General features: G+C 39.0%; 1 protein-coding gene across 4 annotated transcripts in view; it reads left to right on the top strand.

Moving 5' to 3' along the window:
• The first annotated feature begins 206 nt into the window (after positions 1-206).
• LOC114877601 (serine-rich adhesin for platelets) overlaps positions 207-12,706 on the top strand; it is a 28,464-nt gene continuing 15,964 nt past the window's right edge. The window contains exons 1-2 of one of the 4 annotated variants that reach the window (XM_046288271.1): positions 208-446; positions 2,536-3,230. In XM_046288271.1, the coding sequence (XP_046144227.1) occupies positions 3,085-3,230 (146 nt within the window). In that variant the 5' untranslated portion in view covers positions 208-446; positions 2,536-3,084. Of the gene's footprint in view, positions 447-1,045; positions 1,272-2,535; positions 3,231-12,706 lie in introns of those variants that run through there. The other 3 variants (XM_046288273.1, XM_046288272.1, XM_046288274.1) reach the window with 3 other exon arrangements.

The following is a 12,706-nucleotide window of genomic DNA, read 5'->3' as shown; positions in this document are numbered from 1 at the left end:
GGAATTCCAAGTTCAGCCTCGATGCTTGTATCACCTTAAACATTAAAGGAGGAACGTTACAGGTCAGAAGATGTAGCGTGCGTTTCCACGAGGACCAATCAGAAAGCGCGTCTTGTTTGTCGCGCGGCTGTCTTCTAGCCAGTAGGATTCTCGCTTGTGGATAAGGTACGAAGGGTTGTCGATAGGTGGCGCAGTGTCGTTGAAGAGCTAGCCAGCAGCCAGAGTCGCGACGCGTCAGTTTATAGTAGTTGATAGCCGATCTCCGATTCGTGTGTTGTGTGAATAAAGTGAAATAAAGTATTTTCGACGTAAAATTGTCGTCGGGTTTCCGCACCGAGGCTCGTTATAATATCGTGGTTTCCGTGGAATAAGTTTGTAATCATGAAAAGTGTGAGATTGTGCGAGATTGGCTAGCATCGGAGGAAGGAGGAAGCAGTCGAAAACGAGTGAGTATACAGAATTCAGAGGTTGAGAATAGGATTTGCTTCTTTTTCGAAACGGGCGTCGCATATCGTTTGCAATTGATGTTTTATGAAAATTTCATTGGCATCTAGAGATACCGATATTATTTCCGTTTGCGTATGATTTGACAGATACGCGAGTTAAAAGGCGTATAACTTTTCGTTACGTTAACGTAAGACAGGAACGAAAAGCAGAGGTTATAAAGTTAAGACGGATATTGTCCTGCACCTGCCATCATGAGATGATGGTTTTTTGTATTTCTGTGAAGCATCGAATCCGCCGCGCTGAACGATTCCTTATCTCATTGCAATTGCTGTTTTCGAATTGCACAATACGTTGAGACAATACGGTAGATTGTCTCTCATCGAGTATTGTTTGCATTCGATTTGGAAAAGAAGATACAAAAAGTAAAAGAAGAAGAAAAAAACGAGGTATACATACATACATACATACATACATAAGTACCTACATACATATGTATATTGTAACGACGCGATACACGATCGTTAACGTTTCATTTGTCAGTGATAATAAGGTCGTTTGACAGAGGGAGGAATAAAATATCGGTGCAGAATTCCTCTCGGAATTGTTGGGAAATTAATATCCACGGGTCTGTCATTGCAATGGACGAGCCGAATGACAACGATATACATATACATACACATGTATCTGTCGCTTGTTTATTCTCGTGTATAATGTTATCTTTAGAAAAGCCCAATGTCAGTTGGAAAATGTCATCGGGATTTGTATTCGGGCGTCGTTTCTACCATCCATTAAGCTGAAAATAGTCGAATTATGTACTTTTAAAGGTACGTAATTTTAAAATCCGTTTTTAGGTTATTTCCTTAGGATGCTCTCTCGTCGTTTGTATAAGTAAATTTCGTATGTTATACATACATATAAACGGAGCGTACTTTGTGAACACGTGACAGATACTTAGTTGGTTTGTTTAAATATGTAAACTACAGTGACGGAAATGCGACGAATAAGTAGTGTTTTTTATTTCTTTTCTTTATACAAATCATAATATTCTCGCCTTGAGTTTTTGACGAACAGCAACGCGAATGTGTGTGCGTAATTGAAAATTATTTTTATTTATTTATTTATTTTTTTTATCGCATTGCATTATCGTAATTGCAAACCGCACACGACGATTACGTACTACTTTTGCCATCACGATAAAACGCTGTACAATTTTTACTTTTGTATTATGTACTCGGTTCGTTCGAGAATGTCCGTTAGAAGGGGATGCTTTCTCCCCCCATATCCGACACGATAATATACAATAATAATATGTAGGTGAAAAGTTTCCTTATATCTACATACATATATAAGTATCAATTCTTCTTCCATCTAATCGATATATAATTTGATAAGTTGATATGTTGAAAATTACTTGGTATGTACCGTTGATTGTAACAATTGAAACTTTGTTCGAGATAACAATATACTTGCGAATTTGTTTATCTCGTGTTTGTTTTATTCCACGTGATCTGTGATGTTTGATAGGTTATGCACGTGGTCCATAAGAAAAGGGTATCTTGTAATTAGTTTGTAGTAGACAACAACTGTTGGTCATTTAGTTTGCGGCTTGAAAGCCGAGTCGAGGAAGTGCACGTTCATTTTCGCTTACTCGCACGTTTCTACTCGAGTAATTAACATTTTCAAAAGACGATTGCTTTCGAGTTGTCTGTCGCATCGTACCCGTCGAGGATACATCTTTGCCGAGCGGAAGGGTAGTAACTAGCTATTATACATATGTATGTATGTATGTACATACATGTAGAGTAGTAGAGTAGTAGCGTAGTAGCATACGAAGTCGTGCGAACATGCCTATTGGAAATGTCGATAAAGGTTCACTGACATTCGCCTGCGAGAACGTTCACCCACGAACAACGACACCGCACTGTTTATTTACCAACGATTCTTTTCAGAACTGAATGGTCCTTTTTTTCCTTTTTCTTTCCTTCTTTCCTTCTTTTATTTTTTTATTTTTATCTAACCTTTTGTCAGATGACGTTGTTAGGAGATGATACTTTTTTTTTTACTGACATGATTCCCTGAATTTTTCAGGCTCGACAACGAGGATGGCGTACAAGAACGATCGCTGTTTCTGAGCATCGGGAGCGTCAAGAAAAATAATAATAATAATAATAATCCAACATGTCGTTGAAGAGGCTTCGAACGAGATCTATTCGGTCGATTTCAAACGTTCAATTTCGTCGCTGGAGATTGTTATAAATCAAATAACCAATCTACTTGTAATAAAAGAAGAAAGCAAGGCAACTTTTGTGCATTCGAAAAGGGAAAAAGACGGAAAGGGAAGTTGGAACTGCCTTATTATCAAAACAGAAACACGCCAAGAGATACCTATATATACATACCCCTCACACACACGTGTGTGTATATATATATATATATTTTTTTTTCTTTTTCTATTAAATATAAGACGAGTTAGTGGGGACGATCGTTCTCTGTGAGAATAAAAATTTCGAATCGAAATATTTTCGCGTTGATGCTTGTATTTAGTGGAAAATCATCGTCGCGAGTCCACTGGCTCGATTCTGATTAAAAGAGAATTGTGTGTGTGTGTGTGTATATATATTGGCTCCGCTCTGAGATATGGCCTTCATGATGAAGAAGAAGAAGTATAAATTCTCGGTTGAGGTGGACCTGGAAGAGTTGACCGCGGTACCGTTCGTGAACGCAGTACTGTTCGCCAAACTTCGACTTTTAGACGGTGGTTCTTTCGTCGATCATTCGACAAGGTAAGCTTAACTGATTTATTATCTTGTTTAATCTTTTCTTTTTCATTTGGAAATTTGTATCTATATAGATATTGTTTTTTTTTTTTTTTCCGACGAAGAAAGTAGAATACCGACGATACGCGTTGATTTATTCAGGTTGTTCATAGACTCTAGGTGAAGGTGTATCGAGTATCGCTGAGAATAAAAAAGAAAAAGAAAAAGTTATATTTAGGAATAAAGTCGAAAGTTTGTAAAATTACCTACGTATGTGTAAGCTTTTTTGGCATCTCGTTATGTTTAAAGACAAGATAAACTTGTCAGATTTTTCAGCAATTAGAATTTCCTAAACACGCGTTGCTTCTGTTTGGTGAACAACGTTTTACGACTGCTCGAATTAGACTACATAGTCTCTTTTTTTAGTAGGATATGATTAAGTTCCTGTTGAAAGTACAGCTCCGGAAGCGCGTTTCGCCGTGTATTGGCTGTGAATTGTGAATGAAACATGTGCTCTCGACGCTAATTAATCGTTGCATCGTCAACTCGGTAACAAGGTTTCCATCTTCTAACTTTCGATTCTTTTCGATTTTATGTTCCGGTTTACAAGATAGTACAAGATAGTAGGAGAATTCATTTTTCCGACTTCGAAAAGGAGGAGGATACTCAATTCGATGTGTGTATGTATATATATTTTTTTACTTCTGGATATTCAGAGGGGGAAGGTTGAAATATCAGGGCGAATAAAAAAGGTTTAGTAAGCGTTAAGTATACATAGAATGTAGTATTTGATGGGTAAAAAAATAGCCGAGTGGAGGTGGTCCGATTAAAGTGGATAGCAAGGAAGAAAGGAAATGATAGGATCGATTTTTTATTTTTGCTCACCGTGACACCAAACGGGCGATTTGGTCTACTTTAAAGCTATCTATCTAAACAGAGGAAAAGATTTCTTAAAGTTTATCTCGACGGACACTTTGACTCGTTAATCGCGATTGACTGTATAAGGAAAATTTAGCACAGTCTCGGTTTGTTCATAATCATTTGACAGAGAGAGAGAGAAAGATACATTCTACAGAATTTTCTACGAATTCTATCTGTTATCGTTAGCAGTTCTTTCGATTATCGAAATTATCAAGTCCGTTAGCTTGTAATCGTTGAATGGAGATGGAAATTTTTCGTATTCCCTCGATTTCCCGAGTCCAAGATCTTCTCGAGTCAAGGATACAACACAGCTTTTCCTCGAAGCGGATTCAACGGGAGAGATCGAACGGAGGAAGGTCGGAATCGAATCGAATCGAATCGAATCGATCGAGGCCTCGCATAGAGTTTACCGAACACGTTTTGCCGCGAGTAAACCGAAAAAACTCATTGCCAGGAAAAGAAGGAATGATTATTAGCTATTGTTGTTAAGAGTTAAGAGAGTTTTGGTAGAATTGTAGATAGATTTTTTTCTCGAATAACTGCAATCGTCAAAGTTTCCCTTCTTGCATCTTTCAAACGAGTTTTCCGAAATAAGCACCTCTTGATCTCTCCTGAAATTTTATTACAGTCAAGAATTTTCACAGGATTTTCACAGAATTGGTAGTTTGTGATTGAATTAAGAAATTCAATCCGTCTTCTCTTTGTTCCGATTAGCTCTTTGAAAATAGCATAAGAAAGCAGCAGAAAGAATCTATGTCAGCGAGAACGATGCAAGTTTCGACCGAGTTTTCTCTCGTTCACGCGCGCTTCTCTAATAATAAGTTGTGATAGATGAATGATTAAAATTGAATAATTAGAAATAGACGACGAGTGGTGGAAAGGCTTACAGGGATGGAGAAAAAGTTGGATTGATCGTTAGTCGTCAGGTATGTATGTAGTCCTTTACCTTGAACCATGACCTTCCGTGGAATCGGATCAACTAGGGTAGGGGCTGGAAATAGACCGTGTCTCGTGACGAAAAGTTTGAAGAAGCAGATTCGCGAAGATGGTAAAAAAGATTGGTATGGAAATTACGGGAGGAAAGTCGTTGGAAAATGAATTGGATTAGCTATGTATACATATGTATGTAGTCCCCGGTTGTATATCATTTAGAATGTAGGTACCTACAATATGTATATTGTCATATGTACACGGTCTTTTCAACGCGAGAAAGATTAATGATTCTTACCAAATTACGTTCTGCTGATCGTTAGAAATCAGTAACAATAGTGATTTTACAGTGAAGAATCCTGTACTTATCGTTAGGTTTCGAAAGTCAGCATCGATGAAAAGAAAAGCGACAGTGGGAGACGGCGGGAAACGGTGGGAAACGGTGGGAAACGGAGGAAAGAGAAACCGGGGCGCGATTCTCTCAGCTTCGATACCGCTATAGAAAGTGTAGTGTACGGTGATTCGTTCTTGTTCTGATTTATAAGCCGCGAAAATTGAAAGAGGAAAGTTTCAACTACATACTCGTTTAGTGAAAATACTATTAGACAAGAGTAGAGAAGAAATCGGAGTGAATCGTTTAGAAAAAACTTGTTTTGTTAACGAAGAAGATTAATTAGAAGATTAATAATGTATTATTTCACGCATAAATTTACTAGGAAATTTGGAGAAATCTTGTTAATAATCGCTTATTAACGGATCGTATCAATTTGCCCGCAACCTTTAGGGACACCGTCTACATTAGGAGTAGACGAGAAGAGAGGAGAATGATAATGGACAATGTCCTGTCGTCCGATGTCCCGTGTTTCGTGTTTCGTGTTTCGTGTTTCGTGTGTGCTGTGTGGAAGCGAATGGCCATCGTGGAGGACCTGACACTGCTTCAATATGCAGTGATGAGGAAACACCCGATTATAACGCTCGGCCCGAAGCAAAGCGCTGAATATTTCTGCGTGTATCCACAGGAACGATTATGTATGGATACCTACTATGTGTTGAGACGGTTGGTTATAACCGTGCATACATATATCATATGTATTTGCAGAATAGAGTACATATAGAGGATTGAAGTCTCGTAGGGAGAACTTCGTAGGGACACGAAGGGTCATGTTTTAACCGTGTTCACGTTCGAGATGTTGTTTATACCTATGTAATACCATATTTTAACACTGTTTTTGCTTCTCTCTTCTTTCTTCTGCAGATTTTTCAAATTTGAATCTGGAAAAATTGGCATTGCCGGTAGCTGCAATGGTTCTCGCATTGATAACCCTTTATTTACCGAATCTGGTTATGTTCCATCTTGAAATTATTCATAACGTCCGCGACACGAGGGCAGAAACATTAATCATGATGGTCGTAACGATCAACACGGTGGTAACTAATCGATGAAACTAGTGTCCTAAGAAGGAAATGACGTGTTTGGTCGCGTACAAAGTATTTAGGAACGTTGCTAATCTACAATCTACAATCTACAAGCTGGAATCTGGAATCTGGAATCTGGAATCTAGAATCGGTAGAAGAAGAGGTTGCTCGTGTCGCGTGGGTGGACCGTTGTTCGATCGTTTCGCGGCTGCGCCAACAGATATCTATGTATCTCTCTCCATGGTTCGTCTTCATTCAGCTTTTCTATCGAGGAGTATCCATCCTCAGGTCAGAAGAGGGTGGTTGGGTGAGTGGGTGGGACAATGCGTTAGCCTAGATTTCCTGCTGTTCCACGAAACACGAGAATCACTCGAATTTCCTGGTATGTACATAGTAACTTTGTAAGAACTTTGTACATATTAGCCAAGTTCTCAGTCCGATATATGATCCCCCTTCACCCTGAATAACGACTTTACCAACGGAGAGCTCGCGTCTCTTTTCTTTTGAAAATCCCTCCATCTGGATACTCGGTATCGAGTCAGAATGAGATAAAAGTAATTTGAAAATAATTAAATATATTTCAAGTACGTATACCTATACATAATCCAACAGTTACTCGTTCTGTGCTTCGGAACCAGCCCGTCAAATCCAACTGTACTTTGCGCAACTGCACAGAATGGAATATCATGTATTTACGATGCTTCCGTAACGTAATATGTACTCAGAAAATGGACACGTTTATATCTCAAGTTCCTTTTATAGGAAACCTTTGTTCGAACCTATTTTTAATGTGCTTGAACACTATCGGTAGTGGCATAGTGGCATAGTGGCATAGTGCAATGTCGACCTTGGCCAAGGCTGCGTTTTGCCTTTGTTCCTGGATACATACATATATTCGCGAGCTCCCTCGTGTCTCATCCACGAGGCGTATTTTCTCCTTGCCAGCCTGAAATTTCCATCAAAAGCAATTCTAATTTGCTTTTTGTGGCGAATTGAGGCGAGTATCAGTGTCGTTAAAACGAGCAAGTATAAAAAGGGTAGTTTGTTTTTTTCTCAGTGTCTTCGTAGCAGGGATGTAGATAGCTAGGGCCCGATGCCAAGCCACAGTTTTCCCCAGCATTGATTGCTTAACCTTGACCAGTACTTGCATCCATGGTCGACCTTCGATATTGAAAATTCGAGACCAGATAAAAAGCATCCTGTCAGAAAGGTCAAACGGTGTAGTTTGTTTGCTTGGTATTCTTTGAAAGAATAAATCAATGGAAAAACGTGAAAATTATGATACATATAGGCCATCTGGGTCTCCATCAAACCTTTATTTACCTATTGTTTAAAATGTTCGAACAGTTAACGAAGAAGAAAAAGCGAGTCTGTCGATCGCTCCGTTTCCTCTCTTTATCGATTATCGCTCAATTGGTCAGTTTTTCGACCATTCAGCTTCGTCAGCTTGACCAATTCGAGTTTTCGATATTCAATGAAATTCCAAAGATGTATGTACCTTTTCATTTTTCATTTTTTCTTTTCGTTGAAATTTCAAATTGATCGCAAGTTAGAAGATACCCTTGCAAAGTCTACTCGTCTCAAAAATCCCTTTTCGACCGTTAAGAGGCACGGTAAGCCACGTGCCAGACATTGTTTAGCCTACAGTTTACAGTGAAGAAACTTATCGATTAGTCGAACTTGAACACGAACACGCACTCGACGCCCCAGAATTGTATTTCTGTCGAACCAGAATTGTCATGTCTGTGCCGCTGTAGCAGAGAACGCTGGATATGTAACGAGTTTCCTTCCGCGGAAAGGAGTTTTCCAACATTCGTTTCGGTGACTCGGCAAACGAAACTGGAACGGTTTATCATCTCCTTTTTCTTTTTTATTAATCGATGGCTCAGCCAGAGAGGGTTGATTCTTTCCAAGACGCGGGTGAAAGAAATGAACTGTTCGGGCTTCGGGCTTTGGGCTTTTAAAGGAGACGACAGGTTCGTTTCTAATCCTTGTTCGAATTGAGAAACGTTATTAATTGAAGGAAGTAGCTCGAGAAATCCCAGGTGAAGCTGTCAATTCGGCTTTGAATCGCGTTTAAGGAGGTACATATAGCGGTTGGTTCATCACCGGGATGACGAGAAACGTGGACGGACTTTACGCGTAGGCCGGGCTCTCCTACTGTCCGACTGATGCGCGCTTTTGTTTGCGGACTTGACACAATCGTGTTGGAATTTTCTCTGAACAAGTGTTCGTAAGTTCGTATGCGACGCAAAAGCTCTTTGGTGTAACGCATGCATGACCGGATTGGATTCATATCTCTTTCGTTGGTGAAAACTCTAATTATATCAGGAATACGAATAATAAACCTTTTAATTTAAGCTACCAACTTGGAGACGCCATCGATGAATAAAAAAGAATGTTGTAAGGCAGCTAGTTCAGCTAGTTCAGCTAGTTCAGCTAGTTCAGCTAGTTTTCGAGAGTTAATTAGCAAATGGAAAGTAGGTCGATTAAACGTTGATGGTGTTCATCTTTAACCATTTTGTCCCGATTAAAGCAGCCCCGATTCAAAGCGAATAAACGTAACGAAAGCTCTCTTTCGCCTGTGTATAACAATATAATGAAACCTTGATCATTAGGGGACATTTTACTCGAATCAACGAGTTTCAGTCGATTGCTTTGCTCAAGCTGGCTCTCATTAATTATGCTCATCGTGGTCAACTCCGGTTAAATCGGGCTAGCGTGTTCAAGCAATGCTTGAAATTGAAAACTCTTTAGGCAATTTTCTATAGGGTGTCGTCGTCGTCCCCCTCTTCCCCACATATGTAAAAACCTGTACGAAAGATGTTTAATAGATTGAAATATCATATAGGTATGTATACGTATAATATAATGAAATATACACACGAATTTGGTAAGATATCTACACTCTTACGATTAGAATATCGAGTCTTTCGATCGTTTTACAACTTCATCTAATGACTAGCCTGATACCTAAATGTTACTCCGACGCGTGTATAATTTTATGCGTGGCGTGCAGCAAGTGCTGCGCGTGCATCCTCTTGAGGTTCTTAAGGTCAATGTCGTGTTCTAGTTACAAGCAGGTAAGGTAAAACGGTCGATTTGAACCCTTTAGATCTTGTATCGTTGATACATACATACCTATTCTAGTGAAATAATAGTTTTTCAAATAATTCATTTTGAAATAATGAATACTATGTTTTCGTATAGATATACCAAAGTTACTTGGGCTTCGAAATTATAATTAATTTCATTCGATAGAATTCGGTGGTAAAGAAGGATGTTTGAAGAAGAAATAATGTTTACGTACAGTTTTGGATCATTTTACACCGATTGCGACAATAAATCCGGTTGCTAGGTAAAAAAGAGAGACGAGCTAATTCGAATGATTAAATCACGGCTTGGTTCATTTATCGTGCGACAATTGCCATTGAATCCGCAAGAGCTATTTCTCTGTATCGATTGGTAAAATAATCTCCATCTTTGCAAGGTTGCTAAGCCGATAAATAATTTCAATTCTACCACGCGACGCGACGATTACCGCATTATTCTCAATTGCGTCATCGAATTTTCTCGTTTCTCTTTTCTTCTCTTCTCTTCTCTTCTCTTCTCTTCTCTTCTCTTCTCTTCTCGAATTCTTTCTATGCATATGGCTTTGGAACGAAGCTGGGGTTATTTCGTGACCTTAAATCCATCGATCGATAGAGAAACGATTACCTCCTACGTGCTATTGCTATCATCGGTTAGATGCTCTATTTTAGATACTCGTTAGATTTTATCATTGATATCTTTGATAGATAGAAGAAAGCTGCGTGTCCGCTTTTAAATCGATTCTATTATTATTTCGTATATCTCTGATCTTTTTATATTTAAGTTACGTCTCTGCCGGACGCGTACGTTAATTGTTGTACGTCTAGTATTTACCTGAATAAAACTAAATTGGTGCAATTCTTGATGTAACGAGGACAAAGAATGTTGAATGCTAAGTTTTGGCATTATTTTTCTTTTCTTGTTCTTATACATAGATATACAGTGATGGTATCGGAGTGGTTCTAGGCGAATCGCATCGGTTGAGGTGGTGGTTGTTTCTGATTCAGAAAAAGTTATTGATTCGAGTCTAATTATGTTCATGCCCCGGTCACGTGGGCGAACGTTATCGTAAATGAACTCGCGTGGAAACCTTTCCGCAGACAGGGTCGTCTCCAATATCGCATTCCAGAGGCCACCGATAATAATTCAAAGTTTCGTACCTCGCCAACGTTTTTCTCATTGTTATTGCTGACTGCTGTTGTCGTCTAATGTCGTTGTGCACTAATGTAAATTGTAGCACTAATTGTAAATTTGAAAAATCCAAAAAATCCAAAAAATCCAAATAATGCGAAACGCTTTTGATATTGTAGAATGGAAGGAGCCTAGTCGATTGTGTTGAACGAAATCGGGTCGCGTAGATAGAAACGGATCGCGCGTGAACCGCTCTTTTTTAGCCTTGATTAGAATGTTTAGGAGGCGCTTTGGCATTGGTCCCAAAGTCAGGCTGTGATTTGTATTGCTTTCACATTGCAGCCGTTCCCCTCTTAATTTATACATATGTACGCTCCTGATCGATTCTTTAGCTGCCAAACCTTCCCTTCCCTTCCCTTCCCTTCCTCTCCTCCTCCTCCTCCTAGTATGTTCCTATTGCAAAATAACTTTTCCGAGAAGCAATGTTTGATAGATATTAAATCGTGAATCGATTACGAGCGTATCAGTTTTCATTAGTGATAATGTAGATATGTACCTACATATGTAGTTTGATCAAAAGGCACGATGAATCATTGTCAACAATCGGAAGCAAATTTTCTACATAGTAAGCCATTTTATTAAAAAATTATTCATACAGTTTTCCCAGTTTTCCCAGTTTTCCCAGTTTTCGTTGGGTAAAATGTTAAATTGTTGGGGTTTTACGTATCCGAATGTTGCATCAGGAGCGAAATTCTCTCGACTTACGATTAGATAATCTCGATTATGTATCTAAATATCGTAATAACAATGCAAAGTGAAGATGATGTTAAGGAAGAGCGTTTATAGAAGAAACTAGAAAAAGACACATCTTGCGAGTTTCTCGATTCACCAAAGTTTGTTGATTACCGTATCGATTTTAGGGAAATAAAAGTTTTACTTTCGCTTTCTACTTCTACGATTACCATAATTGATCCGTTGGCGATAATGTGTTCGCAGTAGGCCGCGTTGCGTCGTTTAAACTTTAAGGGAGGATGGGGCGTTTAGCGTAAGTGTCGTGAGAAAGATCCTCGGAATTGTATCGATCGCGATCGTGCGAACCTAGGGAACAACAATGTCTCACACAATCAATTGTTGCGTTAATAACGGATAGACGCGTGGCTTGGCAGAAAACTCTGTTCAACACCTTAAATGATAATTATTGTTGGTTACTTATTGTGATTACTTGTTAGATGTTTCCTAGTATGTAGCTGGTAGGTGATGATCGAACAATACGGTACGCGACACCGTCGCTAATTACCTTTATCGCTAATTAACGTGGCTCGTGGTACTCGCGATAACGGCTGATAAAATGCTTGATAACGATTGATAACGCGCCGCTTGAAACCGCGTCAATTATCGTCTAATTAAATCTAATATTTCGATTTAGCTTTCAAAATTGTATCATTTCTTTGGTCAGAACGAAATCATGTTTGAGAGGCCATCGTGTTGATTTCTCGAACGGAAGGTCTCGGTTAATTGTCAGCTTATAATTAGCCTGGTCTTATTATTAGTATTTTGTACACGTGTTCTCCGCGCCGGAAACGAACTCCAAAGCCGCGTTTCTTTTCCTGCTCTGTTCCGCTTCTTGTACATATAGCCTACGCCTACGTAACGGCTCTCTTCCACTATCCATTTCCCTTGGACAATTCAGACGCGTGCATTTCGATTCAAGTCAATTCGATAATCGTCCCCCTCGACGAGCCGACTCGAATTCTTCCGGCTCGTGTCGATCTCGGTATCGCGATTCATCTTCGAGGAAGCAAAATTATCTTTTTCTTCTTTTCTTCTGAGTTTAACAAGTATCATATGAAATTGTAACTGTTAACAGTTCAGTAATTTAATTTAAAAACACGACCGTACCAAGTTTTGCATGTAACCGACAAAAGAAAAAAAATGTTCGATTTCGAATAAGTTAAGTTTATTTGCATATTCATGCAACTTGCTCGACATGATTAAATTTTCATGAAAAAAATATT

The sequence above is a fragment of the Osmia bicornis genome, chromosome 12 (genome assembly GCF_907164935.1).
Source record: "Osmia bicornis bicornis chromosome 12, iOsmBic2.1, whole genome shotgun sequence".
NCBI lineage: Eukaryota > Metazoa > Arthropoda > Insecta > Hymenoptera > Megachilidae > Osmia > Osmia bicornis.
This window is presented reverse-complemented; position numbering and strand designations above follow the sequence as displayed.